The sequence below is a fragment of the Hypanus sabinus genome, chromosome 14, assembly GCF_030144855.1.
Source record: "Hypanus sabinus isolate sHypSab1 chromosome 14, sHypSab1.hap1, whole genome shotgun sequence".
Classification (NCBI taxonomy): domain Eukaryota; kingdom Metazoa; phylum Chordata; class Chondrichthyes; order Myliobatiformes; family Dasyatidae; genus Hypanus; species Hypanus sabinus.
This window is the reverse complement of record NC_082719.1, coordinates 91,408,705-91,436,604: the sequence shown is the minus strand read 5'-3', so window position 1 is coordinate 91,436,604 and position 27,900 is coordinate 91,408,705. Positions and strand designations below refer to the sequence as shown.

At 42.6% G+C, this 27,900-nt stretch overlaps 1 protein-coding gene across 4 annotated transcripts in view; it reads right to left on the bottom strand.

Annotated features, from left to right (window-relative positions):
- ubap1 (ubiquitin associated protein 1) overlaps positions 1 to 27,900 on the bottom strand; it is a 61,215-nt gene that overhangs the window by 29,422 nt on the left and 3,893 nt on the right. The window contains exons 1-3 of one of the 4 annotated variants that reach the window (XM_059989631.1): positions 25,431 to 25,458; positions 13,228 to 13,274; positions 8,539 to 8,666 (exon numbers count right to left, since the gene is read on the bottom strand). In XM_059989631.1, coding sequence (XP_059845614.1) covers positions 8,539 to 8,666; positions 13,228 to 13,267 — 168 coding nt within the window. In that variant the 5' untranslated portion in view covers positions 13,268 to 13,274; positions 25,431 to 25,458. The other 3 variants (XM_059989628.1, XM_059989630.1, XM_059989629.1) reach the window with 3 other exon arrangements.

Genomic DNA, 27,900 nt, shown 5'->3' with positions numbered 1-27,900 from the left:
AAAGTCTTTTCCTTCGACTGCAGTTACCGACTCCGTGTCGTAATTTTAGTGCTGCGTGTAGCACACCGCTACAATTGGTGACCCCGACGGTCCAAATGATTTTTGGACCAGAAGTGACCAACGCCGCCTCTGTTCATGCGGTTTCGTTGAAACTGCCGGGTTTCTGGACACAGCGACTGAACCTATGGTTCCAGCAAGCCGAAGCCCAATTCCACGTTCGCCAGATCACCTCAGAAGACACCCGCTACTACTACATGGTGAGCTCCCTCGACCAGGACACAGCGGCCCAGGTCGCGGAGTTCGTACAGTCGCCCCCGGCAGACGGCAAGTACATGGAATTCAAAGCCCTGCTCCTCAGGACTTTCGGAATCTCACGGCGCGAGCGGGCTGCCCGTTTACTGCACCTGGATGGCTTGGGCGACAGACCTCTATTGGCTTTAATGAATGAGATGTTGTCTCTAGCCGACGGACACACACCCTGCCTCATGTTTGAGCAGGCATTCCTGGAGCAGCTGCCCAAGGACATACGCCTGCTGCTGTCCGACGCGGATTTCAGTGACCCCCGGAAGGTGGCAGCCCGGGTGGACTTGCTGTGGAATGCCAAAAAGGTGAGCGGGGCGTCCATCGCACAGATCTCCCAGCCACGCTCCCAGCAGCAAACCAGTCCAGGCCTGGCTGCAGAGCCCGCCAACCCCCGGCCCAAGGAACACTGGTGCTTCTACCACCAGCGGTGGGGCGCAGAAGCCCGCCGTTGTCGCCCGCCCTGCAAGTTCCCGGGAAACGCCAGGGCCAGCCGCCACTGATGGCTACGGCGGCTGGCCATCGGGATAGCCTCCTGTATGTGTGGGATAGAAGGTCGGGACGCCGGTTTTTGGTCGATACTGGTGCCGAGATCAGCGTTTTACCTCCGACGAGTTACGACACCTGCAGCAGGGCACTGGGTCCCCCCCGAGGGCTGTGAACGGCAGCACAGTAAGGACCTTTGGCACCCGTCAGGTGCAGCTACAGTTCGGCTCCAGCCAGTTCACGTGGGACTTTACACTGGCCGCCGTAGCCCAACCACTTCTGGGTGCGGATTTTTTGTGGGCTCACAGCCTACTGGTCGACCTGCCCAGGAAGAGACTGGTACACGCCGAGACCTTTCAGACGTTCTCCCTGGGTGCAGCCCAGTTGCCAGCCCCTCACCTCGACTCCATCACGCTGTCCGACAACGACTTCACCAGGGTCTTGGCGGATTTCCCATCGGTTCTGGCACTGCAGTTCACAGCGGCCATGCCCCGACTTGGCGTACAGCACCACATCCCGACCCAGGGACCACCCCTCCACGCCCGCGCTCGGCGGCTTCCCCCAGACAAGCTCCGACTGGCGAAAGAGGAGTTCCAGAGGATGGAGGAATTGGGGATCATCCGGCGGTCCGACAGCCCATGTGCCTCCCCCCTGCACATGGTGCCCAAAGCGACGGGAGGCTGGAGACCATGCGGCGACTACTGCAGGCTGAACGAGGCTACCACACCGGACCGCAACCCTGTGCCGCACATTCAGGACTTTGCAGCAAACCTGCACGGCGCACGGATCTTCTCCAAGGTAGACCTCGTCCGAGGGTACTATCAAATCTCGATGCATCCTGACGACATCCCCAAAACAGCTCTCATCACCCCGTTTGGCCTTTTCGAGTTCCTCCGCATGCCGTTCGGCCTGAAGAATGCTGCACAGACATTCCAGCGGTTAATGGACGTGGTGGGACGGGACCTGGACTTCGCGTTCATCTATTTGGACGACATCCTCATAGCCAGCAGCAGTCATCAAGAGCATCTGTCCCACCTCCGTCAACTCTGCGCCCGACTGAGTGAGTACGGTCTTACAATCAACCCCGCCAAATGCCAGTTCGGACTCGATACCATTGACTTCCTGGGCCACAGGATTACTAAAGACGGGGCAACCCCTCTGCCCGCTAAGGTAGATGCGGTCCGCCACTTCCCCCGACACACCACGATCAAAGGCCTTCAGGAATTCGTAGGTATGGTCAATTTCTACCACCGCTTCCTCCCTTCAGCTGACCGGATCATGTGCCCCCTGTTCGCCCTGATGTCGGGTCCGAGCAAGGACATTACTTGGGACGAGGAGTCCGCCGCCGCTTTCGTTCAAACGAAGGAAGCTTTGGCGAACACTGCAATGCTAGTACATCCTAGAATGGACGGCCCTACCACCCTCACAGTGGACGCATCTAACACAGCAGTCAGTGGGGTGCTGGAGCAACTCATCGCAGGTCGCTGGCAACCCCTGGAGTTTTTCAGCAAACACTTGCGGCCACCCGAGCTCAAGTACAGTGCTTTCGACCGGGAACTGTTGGCGCTCTACCTGGCAATCCGGCATTTCAGGTACTTCCTAGAAGGTCGGCCCTTCACCACGTTCACGGACCACAAACCGCTTACCTTTGCGTTTACGAAAGCGTCCGACCCCTGGTCATCCCGCCAGCAACGCCACCTGTCCTACATCTCTGAATACACGACGGATGTCCGGCACGTCTCGGGTAAGGACAATGTCGTGGCGGATGCGCTCTCTCGCCCTACCGTTCATGCCCTTTCCCAAGGGGTAGACACTGGCAGAGGCGCAGTAAGCGGATGAGGAGATTCCGAGTTACAGAACCGCAGTCTCCGGTTTGCAGCTCTAGGACCTCCCCATAGGCCCGGGTGAGAGGACCCTGCTCTGTGACGTCAGAGCCACCGGCCAGCCCCGTCCCGTCGTCCCGACAGCCTGGCGGTGCCGTGTTTTCGACTCCATTCATAACTTGGCGCATCCCTCCATCCGGACAACTGTCCGGATGGTTTCCAGCAGGTTCGTTTGGCACGGACTCCGCAAACAGGTCAGTGAATGGGCCAAAACGTGCATGCACTGCCAGACGGCCAAGGTGCAGCGGCACACCAAAGCCCCACCGCAGCAGTTCCATCCCACCCACCGGCGTTTCAACCACATTCATGTGGATATCGTGGGCCCCCTGCCAGTGTCGCGCAGAGCGCGGCACCTCCTGACTATCGTGGACCGGTTCACAAGATGGCCAGAGGCGGTCCCGCTCACCGACACCACCTCCGAATCTTGCGCCCGAGCCCTGATCACCACCTGGATATCTTGCTTTGGTGTACCGGCCCACATTACCTCCGACAGAGGCGCCTAGTTCACCTCCAGCCTGTGGTCAGCTATGGCCAGCCTTTTGGGGACTCAGCTGCACCACACAACTGTCTACCACCCACAGTCGAACGGGCTAGTGGAGCATTTCCACCGTCACCTGAAGTCGGCCCTCATGGCCCGCCTGCAAGGAGCCAACTGGGCGGACGAGCTTCCCTGGGTCCTACTCGGCATCCGCACAGCGCCCAAGGACGACCTGCACGCCTCGTCGGCCGAGTTGGTATACGGCGCGCCCCTGGTCGTCCCCGGGGAGTTCCTACCAGCCCCACGGGGGCAAGAGGAAGATCCCGCAGCAGTCCTGGGCAGACTACGCGAGAAGCTTGGTAACCTGGCCCCCATACCCACTTCACAGCACGGGCGGAACCCGACCTGCGTACCCAAAGACCTGCAGAACTGTAAGTTTGTGTTTGTACGAAGGGGCGGGCATCGGCCGCCGCTGCAGCGGCCGTACGGGGGCCGTTTATGGTGCTCCGGAACAACGGGTCCACGTTGGGGGGAAAGAGGAGGTTTTCACGGTGGACCGCCTCAAACCGGCCCATGTGGACCTGGCACAACCGGCCGAGTTTCCAGCACCTCGGCGCAGAGGCCGACCTCCCAAGCAGGCTCTGGCCCAGACTGTGGACATTGGGGGGTGTATCGCCGGTTCTGGGGGGGGGGGGGGTTATGTGGCGACCCATTTCCTGGCACATCCGAACCGGCTCACAATTAGATAGCCTACGGGGGTTTGCGAGCACAGAGCGTTGGAGCCTCTGCGCCACGGGAGGGCAGGTTGAGGGAGGCTTAAAAGTGAGGCTGAGGATTTCGAATAAAGTTTTTTCCTTCGACTGCAGTTACCGACTCCGTGTCGTAATTTTAGCGCTGCATGTAGCACACCGCTACAGTATTCCATATACAGTGTGCATTCAAAAATAACACATTCAGACGTCTATTCATTATGTCAGAAAATAAATACTTCTGGGGGTTTCTGTCATGAGACATTTTCAACTTTCAGGATGAATTTATCTAAAATCACTTCCTCAGTACATATAGATTTAAAACTAGCTTCCAAACCTCCAGTTCTGGTAACAAATTTGCCCATACTTACCAGCATGCAAACAGAAATTAAGTAAAATAGTATCTTCTTTGATAAGAATCTCAACAATTTTATCTTTCCGGTATACCACATTCAGATTTTTTTTTTAAATCACATGTACATTGAAACATACAGTGAAATGCGCCACTTGTATTAACAATCCACACACTCAAGGACATGCTGCAGGCAGCTTGCAAGTGTTACTACATATTCTGGCAGCAACAGAGCATGCCCAGAATGTTCAGTAGTAACATACAAGCCGCAGCAATAACAACAGAGTAAAACATGACAACAGTGGCAAAAAAAGCTTCTTTCCCACTCTTCCACTCACTCCTCGAAACAAACAGGCCACCTCTGGATCTCCAGTCCTTGGTACCAGACTCAGATATTGGGCTGGCAACTGCCAGTCCACGGACCAGACTCGGGCTCCTTCCTCTGGACTTCAACCTTCAGTTTTACCCTCTTGACTTCACTGATCTCTGGGTATCGACTCACTAATCACAGGTTTGACCTTTGGTTTTTGATCTCAGGACTTGCTGATCATGGGTTTGACTTTCGGGCCTTGACTGCTGGACTTGTACAGACCTCTTGGAGGTCCCAATCCTCATGCCTACTGCCCATACGGACCTCCAAATCAGGGCTCACTGATCTGCTCTATGCCAGCTGAGCTGAGCTCTGGGATCGGAAGACCCTTCTTCATGAGTGGAAAGGAAGTGCGAAGATGCCAAAATAAAATGGTGGGGAGGGGGATAGCTAGAAGATGATAGGCGAAGCCAAGTGGATAGGAAAGGTAAAAGGAGAAAGGGAAGAAGAAAGGAAGCCGGGGGAGGTGATAGGTTGGTGAGAAGAGGTAAAGGTCCAGAATGGGAAATAGAAGAGGGGAATAGGAGGAAGTTTTTTTTTTAAAACCAGAAGGAGAAATCGACATTCATGCCATCAGGTTAGAATGCAAGTTGTTGCCCTTCCACTCCGAGAGTTTCCTCACCTTGGCACAAGAGGCTGCCATGGACTGACATGTCAGAATGGGAATAGGAATCAGAATTAAAATGTTTGGCTTGACCTCTGCTCCATCCATCAAAAAAAGTTATCATATTCAACCTGAAACATCAGCTCAGGTTTTCCTTCTGCAGATGCAGACTGACCTTTACATTTTTCTTCACTGTTTTTGAAAATGCACAAGTTCATTATTTCAAGTACACTCATTCATGACAGATTTCTTGTATTTATTTTGATGTTTGGTATTACTTTAAGTTATTCCATTTGGACAACAGACTTCATCACCTTTGCTCCAGTGTAGCGAAGCTTCATAGGCCAAAAAAAAACTCTACTAGAATCATTTTGTTTCAAGTGTCTTTAAAACAAAGCAAAAATCAGAACAATTTTCAACATGCACAGTAAGTAAAATATTGACCATTATAGCTGTGACAGGTTAACCCTATCACTTTGCTACTTGCCAAGTGCCTTGCTAATTTAAAATTTTCAAATAGCTATCTAGTTCCCACATGCAAATTATTATTTAATCTGTCAAAAACATTGAAGAATTCGACTTCCTGTATTTAATCTCACTTTACATGGGAGGCATTTCAGGCCATGCAAAAGGATCAGAAAATGATCACTGAATAAACATCACAACAAATAAGAAATTATGCTAAGGTAACTGTTTAGTAAGTTGTCCCAGATACCCAAAGTTTTGTGATATAAATAGTTTTGTTTGATGTAAATGAATTAAATACAGAGTTAAACAGGGAAGGATTAAATCTGCAGTAGTAGCTGAGAACAGTAGAAATATTAAACAGATTGTGTAAAAAGACAGACTTCATAGATCAATTTTTAAAATACTAAATACCGTAGATTCCGGACTACAGAGCGCACCTGATTAAAAGCCGCACGCTCTAATTTTAGAAAGAAAATCAATTTTGTACTTGTACAAGCCGCACCGGATTTTAAACCACAGGTGTCCCACGTTGTAATATGAGATATTTACACAGAAAGATATTACACGTGAGGATTTTTTAACTTTTAATTAAATCCGTATGGTAACATAAACAAATACATATTGCAAATGCTTTTTTTCGAACAGTGCCTGTAACACAGCTACTTTTAAATATACCTACGTATCGGTAACACACAAATTACGTTGCGTATACCTTTTTACTGAACAGTGCACGAACAACATTCCAATATCTCCTAACGACTGGTAAAAAAATATATATACTGCAGCCTACCAGGAAAAGTTATTGATCGCCTTTAACTTAAAAGCTGCATCATATGCTTTTCTTCGAGTGTTTTCCATGTTGATGAGGGTGAGTACAAATGACTGATTTACAATAATTTAATTGTGAAAGTGCGCTTGATTTATCGTACAATTTCATTGGACCTCTGAACTACTCATCAATTTTATTGGTCTTGCTATGATCCCAGCCCCCTCCTTTGTGAGAATCGCAAAAGCATACGTTGAAGGGGGGGGGGGGGGGGGTCAGTAGACCCAGTCGGAGTGAGAGAGAAACGTGCTGATACGAATCCTGTAACTGGAGAACTTACCAGCAAAGATAGAGAGGTCCGTTGAAGTCTGATGTCACTATTTTCAAACGTTTTTATTGATAAAGGGACACAAAAGTAGGGTTAATACAAACATTCAGAGACAATAGTCGCTGTTGTTATTCTGCATCCCTGGTGGGACCTGCAATTTGGCACGTTTCTCTCTCTCTCTCTCTCCGACTGGGTCTACTGACCCCCCCCCCCCCACCTTTCGACGGGTGCTCTTGCGATTCTCACAAAGGAGGGGGCTGGGATCATAACAATACAAATTGCACGTTCCACCCAGGATACAGAATAAGACAACAGCGACTATTGTCTCATGGAGACCACGTGAAAAGCCCTCGGGCAAGGTGGGCTGGTTGAGAGAGAGACTGCATCATCACAACCTGACTGACTCCTGCGACCCCGTGAGGAAGTATAAAGGAGAGTCTCAGGGGGACAGCCCCCTCAGACGCACCAAGAAGACATGAGAGGGTGGTCCCGCAGTAGCGGGAAGCCATTCTGAAGGAAGCCACGTGTGTTAGATTCCGGGATTGGAATCTATGGCTGGAATCACAGAAAACCGCTTTTAACTAACATCGGGGAGAGGAAACCAACGCTCCCCCGATTTCACGGAAGATTCATCAAGACTCGGCAAGTTCTTTCTCTTCTCCCCCAATCTCTCTCTCTCGGTCGCCCCACGCAAAACCCAGCGATTTTCAAAGGGCGGAGGCCTGCAGACTTTCAGAGTGACTTTTATATTTCCAACGGACAATCTATTAACCCCTAGACAACAGCAGAGCTCACTTAATGATGAGTATTACTATACCTGTGCTTTAGATTGAGTGTTGACGATGTGCACTATCTGAATGTATGTATTAACCCTACTTTTGTGTCCCTTTATAAATAAAACGTTTGAAAATAGTGACATCAGACTTCAACGGACCTCTCTATCTTTGCTAGTAAGTTCTTCAGTTACGGGATTCATAACAGTCTACTGTTACGAGGCAAAATGTTTTTGGCGGCATGAAAAAAAACATGCATTAGCCGCACCGTAGTATAGGCCGCAGTGTTGCTGCAGTGTTCAAAGCGTGGGAAAAAAGTAGCGGCTTATAGTCCGGAATTTACGGTACTGCATATAGTGAAATAGCTAATGATGAGGAATAATAGATTTTAATAATTTTAAAAGGTAAACTGTGACAATAAGAACAAATAAAATTCTGAATAGTGCAGATATAATCAGAATCAAGTTTAATATCATTGGCACATGTTAAGAAATTTGATGTTTTGTGGTGGCAGTACAGTGCAATACAATAAAATACATATTAAATTAGATAGGTAGTGCAGAAAGGGGGAGAAAAATTAGTGAGGTAGTGTACATGCATTCATTCTCTGTTCAGAAATCTAATACAATTAAGACAGACTTACACATATAAATTATATGCTACTCTGCTGAACTATGCTGCAAGACCTGTTTAGCTACAGTGAAACCCAAGACATTAAAGCTTGAGAACAGGAAAAAGTTGACATTTAGTCAACTGTACAAAAATAGATAATGAAAGAAAACTACCATTTCCACACTCAATAAGCAGTATCAGTGCTGGATCTTTTAAAATATAAAGCTGCACAAAACAAACAAATCAATGCTATTCTGAAAAGCAATAAAGCCATTTCTAAAGAATACCTTCATTACAATATAAATATTTGTATGGTATTCAGGTCAGAAAATCAGATATATAAAACAATTTAAGATTTGTTACACTTACATGGAACTCTCCAAGTCGTGTAGAGTAGTCTGATATACAAAATCCAATAGGAAATCCCACTTTGGTTGGAATCTTGAATTTATCACCAATCTTAAAAGTGACATCATCCAAATAACTAACAGCTGCACCTGTTTAAAAAAATTGTAATAAAGCTTTCAAAATGATAATTATTCTTTCTCAAAGCTGACCAGAATATTTGTTTTTCTTATCACTGACGCAAGATCATAAATTTAAGTTTTTGAAATGAAAGAGTATCTTTAAATTCACCTTAATTCCATAAACACTTTGTTGCACATCTCTAATTTAATTGTATTCTATTCCCACCAGCATATACACTGGTATTAAACTATTCAAATGCTTAAGAATTCCATTAGTTTCCTTTTTGTCCCTTTAACCTTGTACATTGGTGGAGGGTAGTAGTTAAAATGAGTTTCAATTCACAGCATTGTACAGCAGACTCCCACAATATGGAGGAGGCTTTCTTAGAGATCAGCTTATGTCATGGTTTTCTATAATATAAAGCTACAGCTTCTGCAATGCATCAAGAGGGAGAGTTGAAAAACCAATATTGGTGTTCATCTATTTACTTCCCCTCTCCACTCCACACTAAATCCACAAGAGTGAATTTCATTCTGCATGTAAAACTTTCAGGTAGTGATCTCCAAGAGCAAAGTTTCATAATGCTTAATTGTAAAATGTCTGTATTGCCATTTGACTCTGTAATCTGGGATATAGCACTTAGAAGTTGTCTCAGGTTCCTTCATATTCAACCGAAACACAGATTGCACTGTACCCAGCAAGCACCTCGCAATTACTACCTGTTCTAGCCCTGCAGCTGAATGAAGCTTCAGGAAGTGAGCAAGTCTCAAAGTCCTCAAGGTCTCACTGCTGCGCTCAATCCATGAGGCAGAGTGGGCCATAACAATAACTAGTGATGGTCCGTAAGAACACATTCCCCCCCCCCCCCATGGTAAATTAAGAGATTCTGCAGATGCTGGAAATCCAGGGCAACATACGTAAAATACTGGAGAAACTCAGGTCAGGTAGCACTTACGTCAAGGAATAAACAGGCCATGTGTCAGGCCGGGACCCTTCATCGGTCCTGATCCAGATACTGCCTGACCGGCCGAGTTTCTCCATCATTTTGTACGTACAGCTCTGATGGTGTTTTGACAATTTAGGCGATCATAAGGTTCAATTACTTCACTGAGATTCTCTGAGCCAATTACCAATTTCAAACTCACTAACCCCTCCCACATGGTGGCGATACATTCTTGTACTCTTAGTTTTAAATTATACTGTACATGTTACTGTAGTACTTTTTTATTGCACTACTTTTGATTGAACTGTAATCTTTCCATTATTCTGCCATTTTTCCATTTGTCACATACTGTTTCTGAGCACAGGAATGCAGAATTTCACTGAACCCTGGTGTGTATGATAATAAACTAATCTAAATGTTTATGAAAATCAGAGGCATTCAGAAACAGTTGAAAAATATAATTTATTATTTTTCCTTGCTGCACCTTGAGGTGTATCGGGTGGCAACTTTGCCATTTCTTTAACATTTTGTCTGTTTTGTTTTGAGGCAGAGTTTTTAAGCTTGATGCTTAATCCAGCATGGATGGAAAGTATGAAAGGAGCTGGCTGGATTTGAACCCGGGACCACTTGCCTTGAAGTCTGGTGCTGATGTCACTTCACCACTGGCCGACTAATTAACTGAGGTAAATTATTCAAGAGGAATAACAAACTACTTGCTTTTTAAATGGTCAGTGAATGGGAAGGACCTAAAGCAGTACTCCTGTTTTTCTCTCTCCACAAAATTGTTTCCTGTTTCTATCTCATCTGCAGTTTTTTAATTTGCTTTCAGATTTGGAGTGTATGTGATCCTTCAGCTCAGACCATTACGGTGCTCCTTGGTTCAGAGGGAGAAATTGGATCTGCTGACCTCTGGCATACTTCATAGTTCCACACAGCACAGTGCAAGAGCAGAAACCTACACAAGTGGTTAGCCATCAGTTTTCTATTCACTTGCTAGCTAGTTATGACACAATCTGGGCCTTTGCTCTAATTTGCTGAATTGCCCTACGGAATTTAATTTTATTTATAAATAAACATGTCCCATGTCACCATGCTGCTAACAGAAGCTATTTTATTTCATAATACAAGTATAATAAAGACACAGACAGTTCTATTCATTTAGCAGGACATAGGAGGAGCCTGGAGTTGTGACAGAAGGACATCTGCAACCATTGAAAATGCTAAATTTAGACTGCTATTGTAAAACTGAACTTCAGGAACAAAGCTAACTTTAACCAGTAGAGTTACTTAAGAAAATATCTTCCTTTGTTTTAAAAAGATGATTGCAAAAATGGCCATGATCTTTACTCTTTTTCACTCTGATGGATTAAACCAGCAACTGTTGAGAGAGATAAAAGAACCAAAGTTTATTATAGTATATTTAATGAAGTAACTTTGAAACATACAGTACTGTGCAAAAGTCTTAGATATATACAGTTTGTAAATCTGGTGAGAGCAAAGGATGCTGGGAATGGTGAGGATGGAGTGCCACAAGAGAGACGGGTGGCAGAGAAGGAGTGCCAAAAGCAGAGGGTGGTGAGGGTTCAAACCCACTTGGCTCTGAGACACCAGGCAAGGTCATTTGATTCCAAACAATTGGTTTATTGATCATTACAGAATCTCTCTGGTCTTTCTGCTCCCTCCCCTCTCCCTTCCCCTTTTCGCAACCATGATTCCTCTCTGTCTGCCCCCTTCCAACTTTCATTTCACCATAGAGACCCATATCAGAAACAGTTTTATCACTCACCAATGTGATGAAACTTCTATTTTTCTGCAGCAGCACAGTGAAATACATAATATTACCACAGTATTTGTGAAAGTCTTGGGCTCTCTAGATATATACTGTATATGTGCCATAGACTGTTGTACAGTAATGTACCGCTCATGTAATTTAAGCAAAATAATTTTCACCAGCACATTAAAGACAATTTGTAAGTAAAAGCAGTAAAGTGTATGCATCAGTAGTTTGTACATGTTGGCTCTCAAAGCTAAATCTGATCACAGGGATGTACATTAAAAACATATTTGATAATAAATGTACTTTTAGTCTTTAAATTCAACTAAGATGCTTGAAGAAATAAAGCTAATATCAGCCAGTCAAAAAAACTTTCTGCTTTGTATTCTGCATTTCTGTGAGGGCCCTTGAAGATGATTGATTGAGAAGGTTTATGGGTGCTGCAGATCACTTTCAAGGGCTCCTCAATTCAAATAGAAACTCTCCAATTGAAATATTTCCCTAAGCTGGTCATCAAACTTGATAGACAGCAGGACATCAGGTAAAGAGCAAAGATTAGGCAACAATTAGGGAGAAAACTTGCAGCCATTTGTTCAAGTTTCAACTAATTCAGAAGAGCCAGCATATATTTGGTAAGGAATAAATGTTTTTAAATGAGGTAGAAGGTACACAAAATGTAGAGTTGAATTTTCACAAGGCATTTGGCAAAGTACTACATGTCGGGAAAATTAAAGCCCATGGGGCAAAAGTTACCACAGCAAGACTTTTTTTCCCAATAAAAATTGCCCAGTTTCAAAAGTAAGTGCAGAGATGTGCACAAATCTTCAAAGTCTCAGGCCATGTTAACAAAAGCAGTTAGAAATGAATATGGAATCATTGGCTCAAGGGCCCATAACCAAAGGCTAGAGGTTTAAGATGAGATTCACAAAGATAAAAAACCTTCAAACAATATGTAGTTATGGCTTGGAGTGCTCAGCAAAATAAGATGGGGGATGCTAATTAACATGTAGCCTCTTAAAGCGAGCTGAATCAATATTTAAAAGAGGAAATATTTCAGGGATAGGAAGAGTAGATTTCTCTTCTACTACAAAGTGGTTGACATGTGACTACATACATTTGCTTATCCTTTTCAAATTTGATTATTCCAATGCTGTAAATGACATATATCACATTATACGCCACCTACCTACAGGAAAGGTGGAAACAAGGTTGAAAAGAGTACAGAGGAAATTTACAAGGTTGTTGCTAGGACTTGAGGATCAGAGTTACAGTATATGCAAAGATTGAAAAGGTTAGGACTTTACTCCTTGGAATGTGGAAGATTGAGGGGAGATTTGATAGAGACAAAGTTTTGAGGGGTATTAAGGTAAATGGAAGCAGACTTTTTTCACTAAGGCTGGGTGGAACTACCATTAGAGATCATGGGTTAAGGGTGAAAGGTGAAAAATTTGAGGGGAACATGAAGGGAAACTTCGTCACTCAGAGGATGAGGAGAGTGTGGAACGAACTGCCAGCACAAGAGGTGCATGTGAGCTCAATTTCAACATTTAAGAGATGTTTGAGTAGGGGGCGACAGTCCAGGTCAAAGGGTCTAGGCAGTTTAAGTGGTTCAGTAAGGACTAGATTGGTTAAAGGGTCTGTTTCTGTACCTTTCTATGACTATAAGTAAATGGAAACAAAAGGTACACTGAAAAAAAGAGGAATTCAAGAAAAAAAATTAAAAATAGAGAGAGGAATCATTAAATTGTGGAACTATTTATCAAAGTATATTGTTGAAGAAATTATTAACATTTATTCAGTTAGCTATAGTTTACTTAAAATGCTGGGAGGATAAAACTAGGCCCTGTTGAAGACAATGCAATTAAAAGCTTACCAGAGTTCTGAAAATCTGATCCTGATTTCCTAGCGGCCATTTAGAATCTGGAAAAAAAGGTAATGCTCATGAGAAACGATAGTTTGGCAAAGTAAACACATTATGCTATGCAGCCGGCCCTCCTTATCCGCGAGGGATTGGTTCCGGGACCCCTCGCGGATACCAAAATTCGCGGATGCTCAAGTCGCTTATTCAACCTGTCTCAATGCAGTGGATCTTAGGATCCAGCGGAATCCCAGACCTGACTTAACCTGTCTCAGTGCGCTGGACATTAGGACCCGGCAGCAGAACTCTGAATCCGCTGTGTTTCTGTTCACGAAAATAATCATGATCACGATTGAAAATAAAGTGGAAATAATAAAGCAATTGGAAAGAGGTGAAACACCATCGGTCACTGGAAAAGCATTAGGCTACATCGGTCAATGATCGGAACAATTTTAAAGGATAAAGTGAAAAAGGCCCTGCCCCAATGAAAGCTACAATTATTACTATGCAATGCAGTGGTTTAATTATTGGGTTTTGGGTTATTGATCCTCTGCATCAACCCGGCACGGTGGAGGGCGTGTTCGGAAGTGGTCTGTGACTGGGTCGAACTCAGGAACTTCTCGAGCCTGGCGCTGAAACATACGTTCCTAAGTGTTTTATATGCTTAGAAAGGTAAAATATATACTATACTACGTTTGACTAACTGATGCTAACTGATGCTAAATAATACCAGATGTACCTGTTCCGCCAACTTACTTAGTAAGAGAACTTCCAATATTTTTCAATCCCGATCGACGAATACCCACACACATCCTCCTGTATATTTTAAATCACCTAATACCTGATACAATATAAATGCTATGTAAAATAGTTGTTATTCTGCATTGTTTAGAGAATAATGACAAGAAAAAAAAAGTCTATACATGCTCGAACAACAAGTGCTGGAAGAACACTTCCGGGTTTTCGCGATTCGTTGAATTTGCGCATGCAGAATTCGCAGATAAGAAGGGCCGACTGTATACTGTGTCAAATGCAAGATTTAATGCTTATGGCTGTACTATAATGGGATTGTTATGATAAAGTTTATTGCCAATAACACATAATTGTGCAATTTTGATCAGGTCAGACTGGCTCTGCAGTCTGCAGTTAATGAACAACACAGCATTAGATTGAACTGAACTGATACACCCGGACTCTTTCGGTGACTTTGTTGTTCAGTGTTTTATATTCTGTGCTTTTCGTTTGTTTTTGTTTTGCTGTTTGCCAATTTTCTTTTTTTTTTGAGTGTTAGGGGTTTGATGTTTTTCTTTGATTGGGTTCCATGGTCTTTGTGGTTGTGTGAAGACAGTTAAAGTATATTTTTAAAAAAATATTAATTTACAGGATGTGGGTGTCACCAACTAAGCCAGCATTTATTACCTATCCTTAGCTGCCCTTGAGAAGGTGGTGATGAGCTGCCTTCTTCAGCCGCTGAATCCCTGAGATGTAGGTATGTAGGTACATCCACAGCGCTGTTAGGGAGGGAATTCCATGATTTTGACCCAGTGACAATGAAGAAACAATGATCAAGGAAAGTCTGCTGTTCTCGTCCTAGATGGTAGTGGTTGTGGGTCTGGAAGGTGCTGCCTTAGGAACTTTGTGTTGTTGCAGTGCATCTTGTAGATAGTACACACTGCTGTAACTGCTCATCGATGGTGGAGGGATTGGATGCTTGTGGAAGAGGTACTGTCCTGCTGCATTTGGGTATGTACTGCTTCACTATCTGAGGATGGTGTAGAACACTGTGCAGTCATCTGTGAATATCCCCGCTTCTGACTTTATGATGGAAGGTCATTGATGAAACACCTGAAGATGGTTGGGCTTAAGACACTTCCCTGAGGAACTCCTGCAGTTATATCCTGAGAATGAGATGACTGACCTCCAACCATCTTCCTTTGTGTCAGGAACGATTCCAATCAGCAGAGGGTTTTCCCCTAATTCCCATTAACTTAATTTTAGCTAGGTCCCATACTTGGTCAAATACTGCCTTGATGTTGAGGGCCATCACTGTTACCTCACCTCTGGTATTTAGCTCTTTGGTCCAGGTTTGAACCAAGGAGGTGATGAGATCAGGAGCTGAGTGGCCTTGACGAAGCCCAAACTGGACATCTGTAAGCAGGTTATTGTCGAGTAGGTGCTGTGTGATGACCCTTTCCATTACTTCACTGATGATTGAGAGTAGTCTGATAGGGCAGCAACTGGCTGGATTGGACATCCTGTTTCTTGTGTACAGGACATACCTGGGCAATTTTCCACATTGCCAGACAGATGCCGGTGTTGTACTGCATTTGTCATGACTTCTCATACTCGACAGATCCAAGTCGCCAGTTTGATACCGAAATACACTACGCCTGCTCTAAAGCCGCAATCCAGCCATCTTGCCAAAAACATACAATGAACACACAGTATCCTTCCTTTAGTCACAGCTGCCATGTTGCCCACATTGCTGATTGACTCAGGCAATTAGCATAGAGCCAAACATTGAGCACCCTTGGCCTCTCCTCCACAGCATCTCCACACTGCAGAATGCAGATGACCCTTGTTTGCACATGCTAGGAGGTGAACTCCAGGCTATCACTGATGCTTTTACTGAAGCATATATACGGGAGGCTGAGACTTACAATCAACGCCTGCAAGACTAAGATGTTCTACTAATCTGCTCTGCTGCACCACAATGTCTTCCAAAAACTAAGGCTCAGGCAACACCTTGGAAAACACAGACCATTTTTCACTGCTCAGGAAATATCTCTTGGCAAAGGTGGGCATCAATGTTGTCCACCAACTTCAGCATGCCAGTCTTTGATTGAAAAGGATAAGGGAATTTGAAAATGAAGACTTCAGAGCTGGCACAAAACTCATAGTTTAACAGGCACTGTTAGTGTTCCCCAATATACTTCTAAGACCTGGACCATCTCAAGGCACTGAAAAATATCACTACTGCTGTCTCCACAAAATCTTACAAATTTCACTCAATAAATTAGTAAAACAACACCATCGGTAAGGTGCTTGCACGTTTTCCCTGTGACCGCGCAAATTTCCTCCTGATGCTTCGATTTCCTTGCCCAATCCAAAGAGGTACCAGCTTGGAGATTAATTGGTCTTCGTAAATTGTCTTGTGATTGGGCGAGTGGAAATAGTTGGTTGCTGACTGGTGTGGCTTGCCAGGCTGGAAAGGCTTGTTCCACACTGTACCCAAGTAAAAAATGATTTAAAATACAGCATGTAAAAGAGGAAAAATACACTGTCTACTTGCATATTTCTACCAGACCTGGTAGAAAAGTCAGAATCATGACAAAGCTGTATGCAAAGAGATCAACATTCAAGGTGATTGCATACTAAAAGTATTTTAAACCAAGTATCCTTAATATGATGTATATTTTAACAAAAATAAATCAGTGATGCAGTTTATTTTTGTTGCAAGCCATGTTTTGAAATCAAGCTGAAATGACAGGATTAAAACTTAACTTTTGTTATCACACAAAATGGTTCTGCAAAGTTTACGAGTTAAATAAATATTGATGTTCTTTCTAGTAGTATACCCAACATATGAAAACTTGATCTTAATAATGCACGAATATAAAGCGAAACAAAAAGTGAAACAGAAAGTGAAACACTTTGTTCGTATTTCCCTTAAAATTTTAGATAGAAATTGTAGGTAAACAAATGAACCAAAACAAACTTTTTACTCTGGGTATTGTACAAGAGTTTCTAGATTTGTTAAAAGAAGTGAAATAAAAGTCAAATTCCAGCTTAAGTTCAAAACAAGGAGCTGGAAACAGACAGCAACCAAGAGAGTATCCATGTTTTGTATATTATAACAGTAATATGCAGCAGAATGCAAACTGAATTGACAACTTTCTATAGATGCACAATGGAAAGTATCTTAACTGCTTGTATCACAGCCTGGTGTGGCAACACCAATGCCCAAGAATAGAAAAACCTACAGAAAGTAGTGGAAACAGCCCAGTCCATCACAGGTAAAGCTCTCCTCTGCCTACTGAGCACATCTACAAGGACTGCTTCCACAAGAAAACAGCACCACGACCCCCACCTCCTTGATCATACGTTCTTCTTGCTACTGCCATCGGGAAGGAGTCACAGCAGCCTTTACATCCCACACCACCAAGTTTATGAACAGATATTATACTTAATCCATCAGGCTCCTGAACCAGAGAAGATAACTTCACTCATCTCAAAACTGAACTGATTCCACAACCTATAGGCACACTTTCAAGGTCTCTACAACTCGTGTCCTCAATACTATTTATTTAATTTTCTCATTGGTTGTTTGTCAGTCTTTCTGTAGAATAAAACCAAGGAATTGATTGTGTACTTCAGGAAAGGTAAGTCAAGGGAACACACACAAAAGCTCATCAAGGGATCAAAAGTGGAAAGGGAAAGCAGTTTCAAGCTCCTGGGTCTCTGAAGATCATCCTGGGCCCAACATATTGATGCAATTATAAAGGAAGGCATGACAGCAACTATATTTCATTAAAGGTTTGAGGAGAATTTGTACAGCACCAAAGACACTCGCAAATTTCTACAGGTATCATGGTGAGCATTCTAACTGGTTGCATCATCTTTTGGTATGGAAGGGCTACAGCACAGGATTGGAAAAAGCTGTAGAAAGTTAAAAACTCAGCCAGTCATCATAGGCACTAGCGTCCCCAGCATCCAGGACACCTTCAAAAGGCGATTAACTCAAAAAGACAGCATCCATCACTAAGGACTCCATCACCCAAGACATGCTCATTTCTCATTGCTACCATCAGGGAGGAAGGTACAGCTGCCTGAAGACACACTTAAATGTTTTAGGACAGTCTCTTCCCCTTCACTATCAGATTTCTGAATGGACAATGAACCTACGTACACCACCTCACTATGTTTTTTTAAAAAATCTATTTCACAACATATGACGCTCATATTAAACTAATTCTAAGTTGTTCATTGATTCTAATGTATTTCTTTGTTTGGTAGTGTATGGTGACACATATTGTACAAACTTTGTTATTTTTTTAAAACTGAGCCACACGGCCCAGCAATCCCCCAATCTGATCACAGTCTAATCATGGGACAATTTACAACGACCAATTACCCTGCTGTGGGAGGAAATGCATATTCTCACAGGAAGAACACAAAACCCTTCCAGGGAATTGAACCCAGATTGCTGGTACTGTAAAACATTGTGCTAACCACTACACTAACATTCAAGTTTACTTTGAACTTTGAATAGCTTTATGAAACTGCAGTTTCTTTCTCTGAAAAAAGGAAAATTTCAGGCATATTGCTTCACTTTCAGGAATGGTCACTTCAAAGGAGCAAAAATCAAAGGACCAGGTAAATATGACATCTGAGAGTTGACTGAGAACAAAACAAAATAATTGAGAAGTAAAGATTGGATAGATAAGTAATCCTTTTTTCCTAGAATAGCATGAGTGAAAATATCAAATACTAGAAGGCATAGCATTAAAGCTGGAGAGGGGGCAGGGCAAGATTAAAGCAGTTTCAAGATAAGTTTCTTTTACACAAAGACTGTACCTGGAATATGCTACAAGGGTAAGTACTACAAGGAATATAACAGCAAACAAGTGGTAATCAGACAGCCACATAAACAGGCAGGTGGGGTTAATTTAACTTGGCATCCTAGTCATCACACATATCACTGGCTGAAAGGACTGTTCTTGTACCAATTACTTTTTTCAAAAGGAGAGGCTTCAAAGTGTCAAAGAGAAGAATATCTTCAACATTTTTTAATATTACTTCCAAAATACATTTTTCAAAAGAATTTTAGTAGCAATAAAAAAAATGAAACATTAAACCTTTGTTGACAGGCTTTCTTTAAAACCACAGGAATAAGGCAACCGTAGCCAAGTTTATATACTTGAAATTATTTTTCATTTTCCATACAATAGCCCTATTTTGTTATGCTCAGTAGAATAAGAGCGATCACACAAAGCCCATCACATTTTTCAGAATTATGTAGAATGCAATCCTATAACTAAAATTATCGACAATATAATTATATTCAGATTCTAATAAGCTGACCAAAACTTTACATAGTACTTCAGGTGAGGCTGCATTCTGTAAATTTGAAATAATACACCTCCATTTGGATTTCCAGCATCTTCAGACCTTCTCATGTTTGCACCTGCATAGTCAGTTTCCTCAAGAATACATAGATTCCTCTGCACCCCAATCATTTGCAGCATCTATTTAGGTAACCGTCTACCTTTTGAATTCTACTGGTGCACGACCTCACACTTTGCTACATTAAACTCCATTTGCCTTTTGCCCCTTCACTCGTCCTACCTATACACCCTAGAGTACATTGTCTTGCCACACATTTGCAAGTCATTAGATTGCTTTTATTAAATACAAAACACTTAAATGACATTCTAAATCAGTAGTTTCCCTCAGGTGAAAATTATTCATCTCAACCTTGAGTTATTTGGTGCCTTTAGCATAGCGGTCAGTACAGCGCTCTTACAGTTTGGGGCATTCTGGAGTTCGTAATTCAATTCCAGTAAGGAGTCACTGTACGTCCTCCGCATAGAAAGTGTATGCTTTCCCCATGTGCTCCAGTTTCCTCCTGCAGTCCAAAGATGTACCGTGTAGGTTAATTGGTCATAGTAAATTGTCCCATGATTAGGTTAGGGTTAATCAGAGTCGTCGGGGGATGCTGGGTGGCATGGCTCAAAGGGTTGGAAGGGCCCACTCCATGCTACATCACTAAATGAATAAATTCTTTTAAACTCTGCTCACATAAAAACAATGACTTAAAATACTGAAAGGTCCAATATATATTGCCTATTCAAGGCTCCAATAGCCAAAGGCTGAAATGCAGGTCATCAACTCAGCTGGCAGCTTTTCAAGATGGACATATTTTGGCCCTTTTCGATTCTCAACTAAACCATTCGCATTTTTAACCCCCCAGAAACTATTCTGAAGCTGCCAAACTAAGTTTAGTGCATTCCGAGAAAACCAGACAAATAAGTTTAGAAACAACTAGGTTCTCTCAACACAAAACATGATGCCAAGAAAAGTTCTAATCATGGTAGTGTGGCAGTTAGCACAGTGTCATTGCAGCTTTGGGCATCGGAGTTCAATTCCTACATCATCTGTAAGGAATCTAAATGTCCTTCCTCTGGAAGGAATGGGTTTTGACTGGGACCTCTAATTTCCTCACACTGTCCAAAGTCATACCTGTTAGTAGGTTAATTGGTTATTTTAAATTGTCCTGTGATTAGGCTAGGGTTAAATTGGGGGTTGCTGGGCAGTGCGGTTTGAAGGGCCTATTCAGAATCATATCACAAACAAGAGAAAATCTGCAGATGCTGGAAATCCGAGCAACATACAAAAAACACTGGAGGAACTCAGCAGACCAGGCTGCATTTATGGAAAAAAAGCACATAGATGCTGCCTGGCCTGCTGAGTTCCTCCAGCATTTTATGTGTATTCTTCAGAATCAGGTTTAATATCACTGGCACATGTCACAAACTGTGTTAACTTTGTGGCAACAGTATAATGCAATACATGATAAATGTAGAAAGAACTGAGTTACATTAAGTATATACATGTCTATTAAGTAGTTAAGTTAAATAAGTAGTGTGAAAATAACAGAAATAAAAAAGTGAGTAGTATTCATGGGTTCAATGTCCATTTAAAAATCAGATGGCAAAGGTGAAAAGCTGTTCTGGAATCTCTAAATCTTTGTGCTATATCTTTAAATAAAATTAAAAAAAATAAAAACTACCCAAACACAGTTTAGCCTCTTCTTCATAGTTTGCATTTCTTTCTACATTTTTCGCTGCCTTGGTAAAGCAGTCAACATAATCAAAGACCCCACCTACCCTGGACTTTATCTCTTCACACTCTCCCAGGATAGATGATTAAAAAAACAAAAATACAACTGCAGATGCTGTGGATCAAAGAATACGTACACAATGCTGGAAGAATTCAGCAGGTCAGGCAGCATCCATGAGAAAAGAGTAGCCAACGTTTTGGGCCGAGACCCTTCATCAGGAATGGGGGGAAGAGAGGGCCAAAGCCCAGTAATAGAGATAGGGGAGGGGGTAGGTCCTAGAGGCACCAGGTGGAAAACCAAGATAGGGGAGGGGATAAACATGAAAGAACTGCAGAGATAAAGAAGCAGAAAGTTGAAAGGGGAGAGAGGCAGAGAGGGACCTGGGATAGGGGAAGGGGGATGGGGAGGGAATTACCGGAAATTGGAGAATTCAATGTTCATACCACCAGGCTGGAGGCTACCCAGACAGTAGATGAGGTGTTACTCCTCCAGCCTGAGTTTAGCCTCATCATGGCAGTAGAGGAGGCCATGTATGGACATATCTAGATGGGAATGAGAGGTAGAGTTGAAGTGGGTGGCAACCGGGAGATCCTGTCTATTGTGATGGACAGAGCGGAGGTGCTCGACGAAGCGGTCCCCCAATCTGTGTCAGGTCTCGCCGATGTAGAGGAGGCCGCACCGGGAGCACAGGATGCAATAGACAACTCCAGCAGACTCGCAGGTGAAGTGTTGCCTCACCTGGAAGGACTGCCTGGGGCCCGGAATGATGGTAAGGGGGGAGGTGTCCACCTGGCGTCTCTGGGACCTACCCCCTCCCCTATCTCTATTACTGGGCTTCGGCCCTCTCTTCCCCCCATTCCTGATGAAGGGTCTCAGCCCGAAACGTTGGCTACTCTTTTCTCACGGATGCTGCCTGACCAGCTGAGTTCTTCCAGCATTGTGTACGTATTCAGATGATAAAATAAAAGCCTGAAGGCACATTCCTGGACATTATCTCTTTGCACTTTCCAAGGGTAGATGATTAAAAAAAAGCTTGAAGGCACATTCCACCAAGCTCAAGGACAGCTTCCATCCCTCTGTTATAAAATGATTGAATGGTCTCCTTGTACAATAAGATGGATTATTGACCTCATAGTCAATCTTATCATGACCTTGCTCTTTATTGTCTGCCTGCACTGCACCTCCCATGTAACTATAACATTTTATTCTGCATGCTGTTATTGCTTTTCTCTTGCACTACCTCAATATATTGACATAATGAAATGAACAGTATGGTTGGCATGCAAAATAAAGTTTTTCATTGTACAATAGTATGCGTGGCAATAATAAACCAATTTTCATCCCCAAATGCTTTACAGCTAATGCTTTTGATGTGTGCCCTTTGAAAGCACTGTTAAAGATTGATACAGCTGTCAGAGGCCTCTGTACTTGAGTGATCTCTCTCTCTCTCGATGGTGACTCTCAAGTCAAAGGAAGTTGAATAAAGATCATAGCATCGAAACAGAGAGCTGTTGCCCTCCCTTCTTGCTGTGGCTGGAGTGATCTCTCTCTCCCTCCCTCCCCCTCATTAGTGTGTGAGAGAGGGAGCCTGTTGAGAAGTCAAAGTGTTGGGATGGTCAGTAGTTTTTGATGGACTCTTGATCATGGCCTAGATCTGGGGGCTTGCTATTGCTTGCATGGTTGGTTGGGGCGGGCTGATGCTTTTTGTTGGATCAAGTGGGGGAGGGAGGGTTGATGCTTTGCTGCATCTAATGCATGGGAGGGCACAGGGGGTCTTCAGGGTTCTAACATTCTCTGTCCTTAATTCTTTGTTTTTTTTCTGTTTCATGAATGACTGAACAGTAAAGATTTCATATTCTATATTATATATATTCTCAGAAATTAATTTGAGCCATTGAATTACTGAGTATCTGGATTAACGCAATTTTCTTATTTCGGAAGCTGCACATATATAAAAATGCAAATATCCACAATGAGTAGAGGTGAATTATCCTACACGTTTGATTATTCACTGTGAATTGTGTACCTGCTTTGTCTTCAATCAATTTGACTAAAATGCTCCATTAACTCACAAACTATACAATTTGCATTTTACATCAGTATTTGCCCCATTTGTGGTATAGTGCGAGAGAAACAAATGAGTTATCTGGAGGAAAAAGGTTTTCATTAATATTTCCATCAAAAAGTCAGATGCATCTTATTAGCTTGTAAATCCTGTGGCACTTTACCCTTTTCACTTCAATCACTGCTTTACTGTAAATCACAGATATGCAATGCATACATCAACATTATCTTTTTTTGCAGAGTTCCTAGATACATACACTATCATAACTTTATTTCTTTACTTCACACTCTTGACCTCCAAGAGGACTACAACTTTGCCGTAAGGTTTGGAGGCTTACGTGCCTCCATGACCCAGAGAGCTATGGTGACTGGAGTCAGGGCGTTATGCTTTGGTTCTTGATAGGGTCACCCATGTCAAACAGGTCAAAGGGTAGAGGCAAGACTAAGAGTGGTTCACCAGTCCTCCAGGTTCGGGAAGTTCAGCTCATGGCTTACAACCCTGACTGGTGAAAAAACCTGTTATGGAAACAGCAATGAAGTATCCTCTGCATCTGAGTGTGATGGTATTCTTAGGACTCCATGCAGGACTTGCATGACAGACAGTAGTAAAAACCGAGCTACTGACATGATGAAGGAAGCCCTGAAAACCACTGGAAAAGAAGGACCTTCATTGCTGCCCTAAATGCCAATGGCGTAAATAGGCAGTTGGTAGGTTGCACTCTTGACAGTGGAATTAATATTAATTACACTGTGAATTGCCTCAACTCTTAATTTCCTACTGGGGTGATAATTTCAATAATGGGCAATGTCAACCCAGCTGCAAACTCAGTCTCGTCTATGCTTATAACTATTTCATTGACAATGTTACACCACAATTATTTTTCCCATTATACAGATCATAATAGACTAACAGCCTGTTGAAAATATCAAACCTCATCGAATTCCCAAAACTGATGATCTCATCATCTGTAGTGTGCCTTTCCAATAAATCATGTAATTCTTTTTCTATATATAAATTCTTTATAATGAATTGTCAAAATTTTGAAAATAAGAAACAAAACAATACAGAAATCAAGTATAAACCTATTATTCTTAAGCAATCACCATGGGAACTGAACCATGAAAATGTAAAAAAAAGGCATTATGCTAGTATCAGACAAACAAGGAAAAACAGAAAGAATAAATAAAATCCCAGGTAAAATAAATATATCACAAGGAGACAAAGATAAAATGTGGTTAAGATAAGTAAAAACAAAAATCAAAAATTTATAGAAGAAAAAAAATCAAGTGCAGATAGAAAGAAAAAAAAATGCAATTCTCCTTCTTCTGAAGATACTAACTAATGGCAAAGGATCCTGTCGCTCCTAACACCGTAACCGAATGTGAGATTTAAATCCAGGCACCAAGAGAAGTCAAGCTACTGTATTAGAGATTCAATATTGTATTTCTTGGCAGCGACCTAATGAAGGTTTACGAACTTGTGAGAAAGCAATTTAAATCCCTCTCAAAGAACATTTACAAAGAAACTGCGAGACTTGTTAAAGGAAAATTCAAAATTCTGTCACCTACTTAGGGAGATACCGGGGATATAAAGAAAGAACGCCAACGTAAAAAACTTTTCGCACTGCAGTAATCTACAAAATGAAACTTAGAAAAGATCAACATCAAAACATAATCGAAATAACTTTTCTAGGTAAATAAAAAATGTTATTTTGTTGGAAACGTTCCTTCAATTATGATTCATCACTTGCTTCATTTCTATAATATATTTAACAACCAGATGAAAGGAGAAAAATAGAAAACTTACGTATGTCAGGCAATCCTGACAGAATGTACAAATAAAAACATAATTATAGATTACCCAAAGTGATCGGTTGTTAATCTCTTTTCTAATGATGGCTGATGAAATGATCTGCGAAGTGTCAACGGGGCGTTTCGAAGGGCCTTGTATCCCAATCAATAACAGAAGCTCCACTGTTGGGACATTACCGTGCTAAGAGGGGTACTTGACGCTGAAGGAATGAACTGCAGGGCGGTTTCCGGATTTGATCGCAGTATTTACGGTCTGCGGGTTTAAGTTTACTTCTACCCGTTGACTAGTGACTCTGTACCTTTAACCGACAGGGGTAAAGGCTGCACTTCCTCACAACCTAACAATTAACGCTCACTGCCAACGGACCCAACACTCACCCACGAGTTTTCTATCTTCTGGAACGTTTGATTCGATATTCCGAAAAAAAAATAACTTTTTGGTATTGAAACTAGACAGATTTGACATTATTTCCTGCTTCATTGCAGGACGCCATCTTACCCGCTGGCGAGTAACGTCATCGCGCAAGTCACGTGTATTCCGCCCCGCTCCAACCAACCGACCCCCGCACCCCGCTCAGTTATGTCACGCCGCGCCGGTCGACGCATGCGCACTGTTGAGACCTGCAGACCTGAGCATGTCAATCTTTAATATCGAAGAACTAGTAATTAAATACTAATTCCAGGTAGTGCAACGTATCAACTTTGAGAATATTTAGATTCATAAAATAAGCCTCCATTCATAAACCGAATAAGTGGAAATTATGTTTCATTTTGACAGTGTAATTCTTCAGAACATTTAACTTGTAAATGCTTCCAAAGGATATTACCGGAAGGATAGGATTGGATTATTTGGTCCTTTCAGTTGATTCTTCATGAATTTTTAATTCATGCAAATATATTGCAGTCAGCTCTGGTTTTGAGTGAAAATCTCCTACATGGCACATTATCAAATGATTTTTAAAAATCCAAGTGCATGACATCAATTGTTTCTTAAAGCCACTTACCAAATTTATTCATTTGGCATTAATACTTAAACTATTTTTTGAGCAAATGATTTTGAGGGAAACTTGTAATGAACATTTGTGGTTTCAACAAGTTTGCATGAAATTAGAATGCAATACTGAGATAATTAAACTAAATATGAGGAGGCACATATAGCTCTTTACTTCACCCTCCCCCTCAACTACCACCTTGTACTTCTTCCTCTCCTTCCCCCACCTTCTTACTCTGACCTCTTCCTTTTCAGTCTAGATGAAAGGTCTCAGCCCAAAACGTTGACTGTCCACTCTTTTCCACAGATGCTGCCTGGCCTGCTGAGTTCCTCCGGCATTTCGTGTGTGTTGCTTTGGATTTCCAGCATCTAGATTTTCTCATGCAATATATAGTCTGGTTGAGAACTGTTGGGCTGAATGCCTGGCTCTGTATTGCAGCATTTAACCTAATGTAAATAATTTATCCTGTACAATAAAATTATAATTATGATACCAATTTCCTCCATTAAGAAAGGCACTATTCTACATCAAGTCCTCATCTTTCATGAACTGTTGGTATGATAAGTTGAATAAATTATCTGAACAGTCAAGCTGACCAGTCATTTAGCTTGTCAGTATCTTTATTTTAATAAGTATATCAGTAATACCAAATATAACTACACTAAATATAACAATGCTACAAAAATAACAGTATCTATACAATCTAAAGTAAATATTCAACCCAACCTATTTACATCTAAAAGCATTTAGCAACATGCTCAAAATATATGAAAAAGTCAGCAAATCAGGCAGCATCTATGGAAAGGAATAATCAGTTGACATTGTGGGCCAAGACCATTTATCAAGACTTATTAGTGTGTCCTGATGAAGGGCCTCAGCCCGGAACATTGACCATTTATTCCCTCCATTGATGCTGCCTGAATTGCTGTTTCCTCCAACATTTCTAAGCGTGTTGCTCACGATTTCCAGAATCTTTAGAATCGATACGCACAACACGTTGAAGGAAATCAGCAGGTCAGGCAGCATTCGTGGAACTGTTTAGTTCCTCCACCGTGTTGTGCGTGTTGCTTTGACCCCAGCATCTGCAGAGTATACTGTCTTTAGAATCGATTGTGTTTAGCATTCTTAGGAAGCCATTTCCAATTCATCTTACAATGTTGAGCTTAGATTTGAATGCAGTACTTCAAATGTGATCAGAAAGAGAGGGAGGAAAGAATAAGTTTACCAGCACCCCCCTTATTAGTTTGAATGACCACTAGTTAAGTAGGAAGTAACACACACACACAATACTGGAAGAACTCAGCATGCCAGGCAGCATCTACGGAAAGGAGTAAACAGCCAACATTTTGGGCTGAGAAATTTCATCAGGGATGGGAAAAATAGATGAGAAGTTAGATCAAGAAGGTGGGGGGGAAGAGAGGAAGAAGGACAAGGTGGTAGATAATTGGTGAAACCAGGACAGGGAGACGGGTGAAGAGCTGGGAAGCTGAGAAGCAGCGATCTGATAGGAGAGGGTAGAAGAGCATGGAAGAAAGGAAAGGGGCAGAAGCACCAGAGGGAGTGGATGTGCAGGTAAGGAGATGAGGTGAAAGAGGGAAACAGGAATGGAATGGTGAGGGGTGGGGGCAATTACTGGAAATTCGATAAATTGGTGTTCATGCAATTAGGATGGAGGCTACCCAGATGGAATATAAGGTTTTGCTTCTCCAACCTGAGTGTGGCCTCCTTGCAGCAGTAAAGGAGGCCTTGGAATGACATGTTGGAATGGGAATGGGAAGTAAAATTGAAGTGGGTGGCCACCAGGAGATCCAAGCACTGGTGTTGCTTGGATTTCCAGCATCTCAGAATCAGAATCAGGTTTATTATCACCGGCAAGTGACGTGAAATTTGTCTGCAGGTTTTTTTTTTGTCTTTAGTTTAATAGGAAATTGGCTGCTCTGCACAGTATTAGAACGAGATGCCCATTTTCCAAAATAA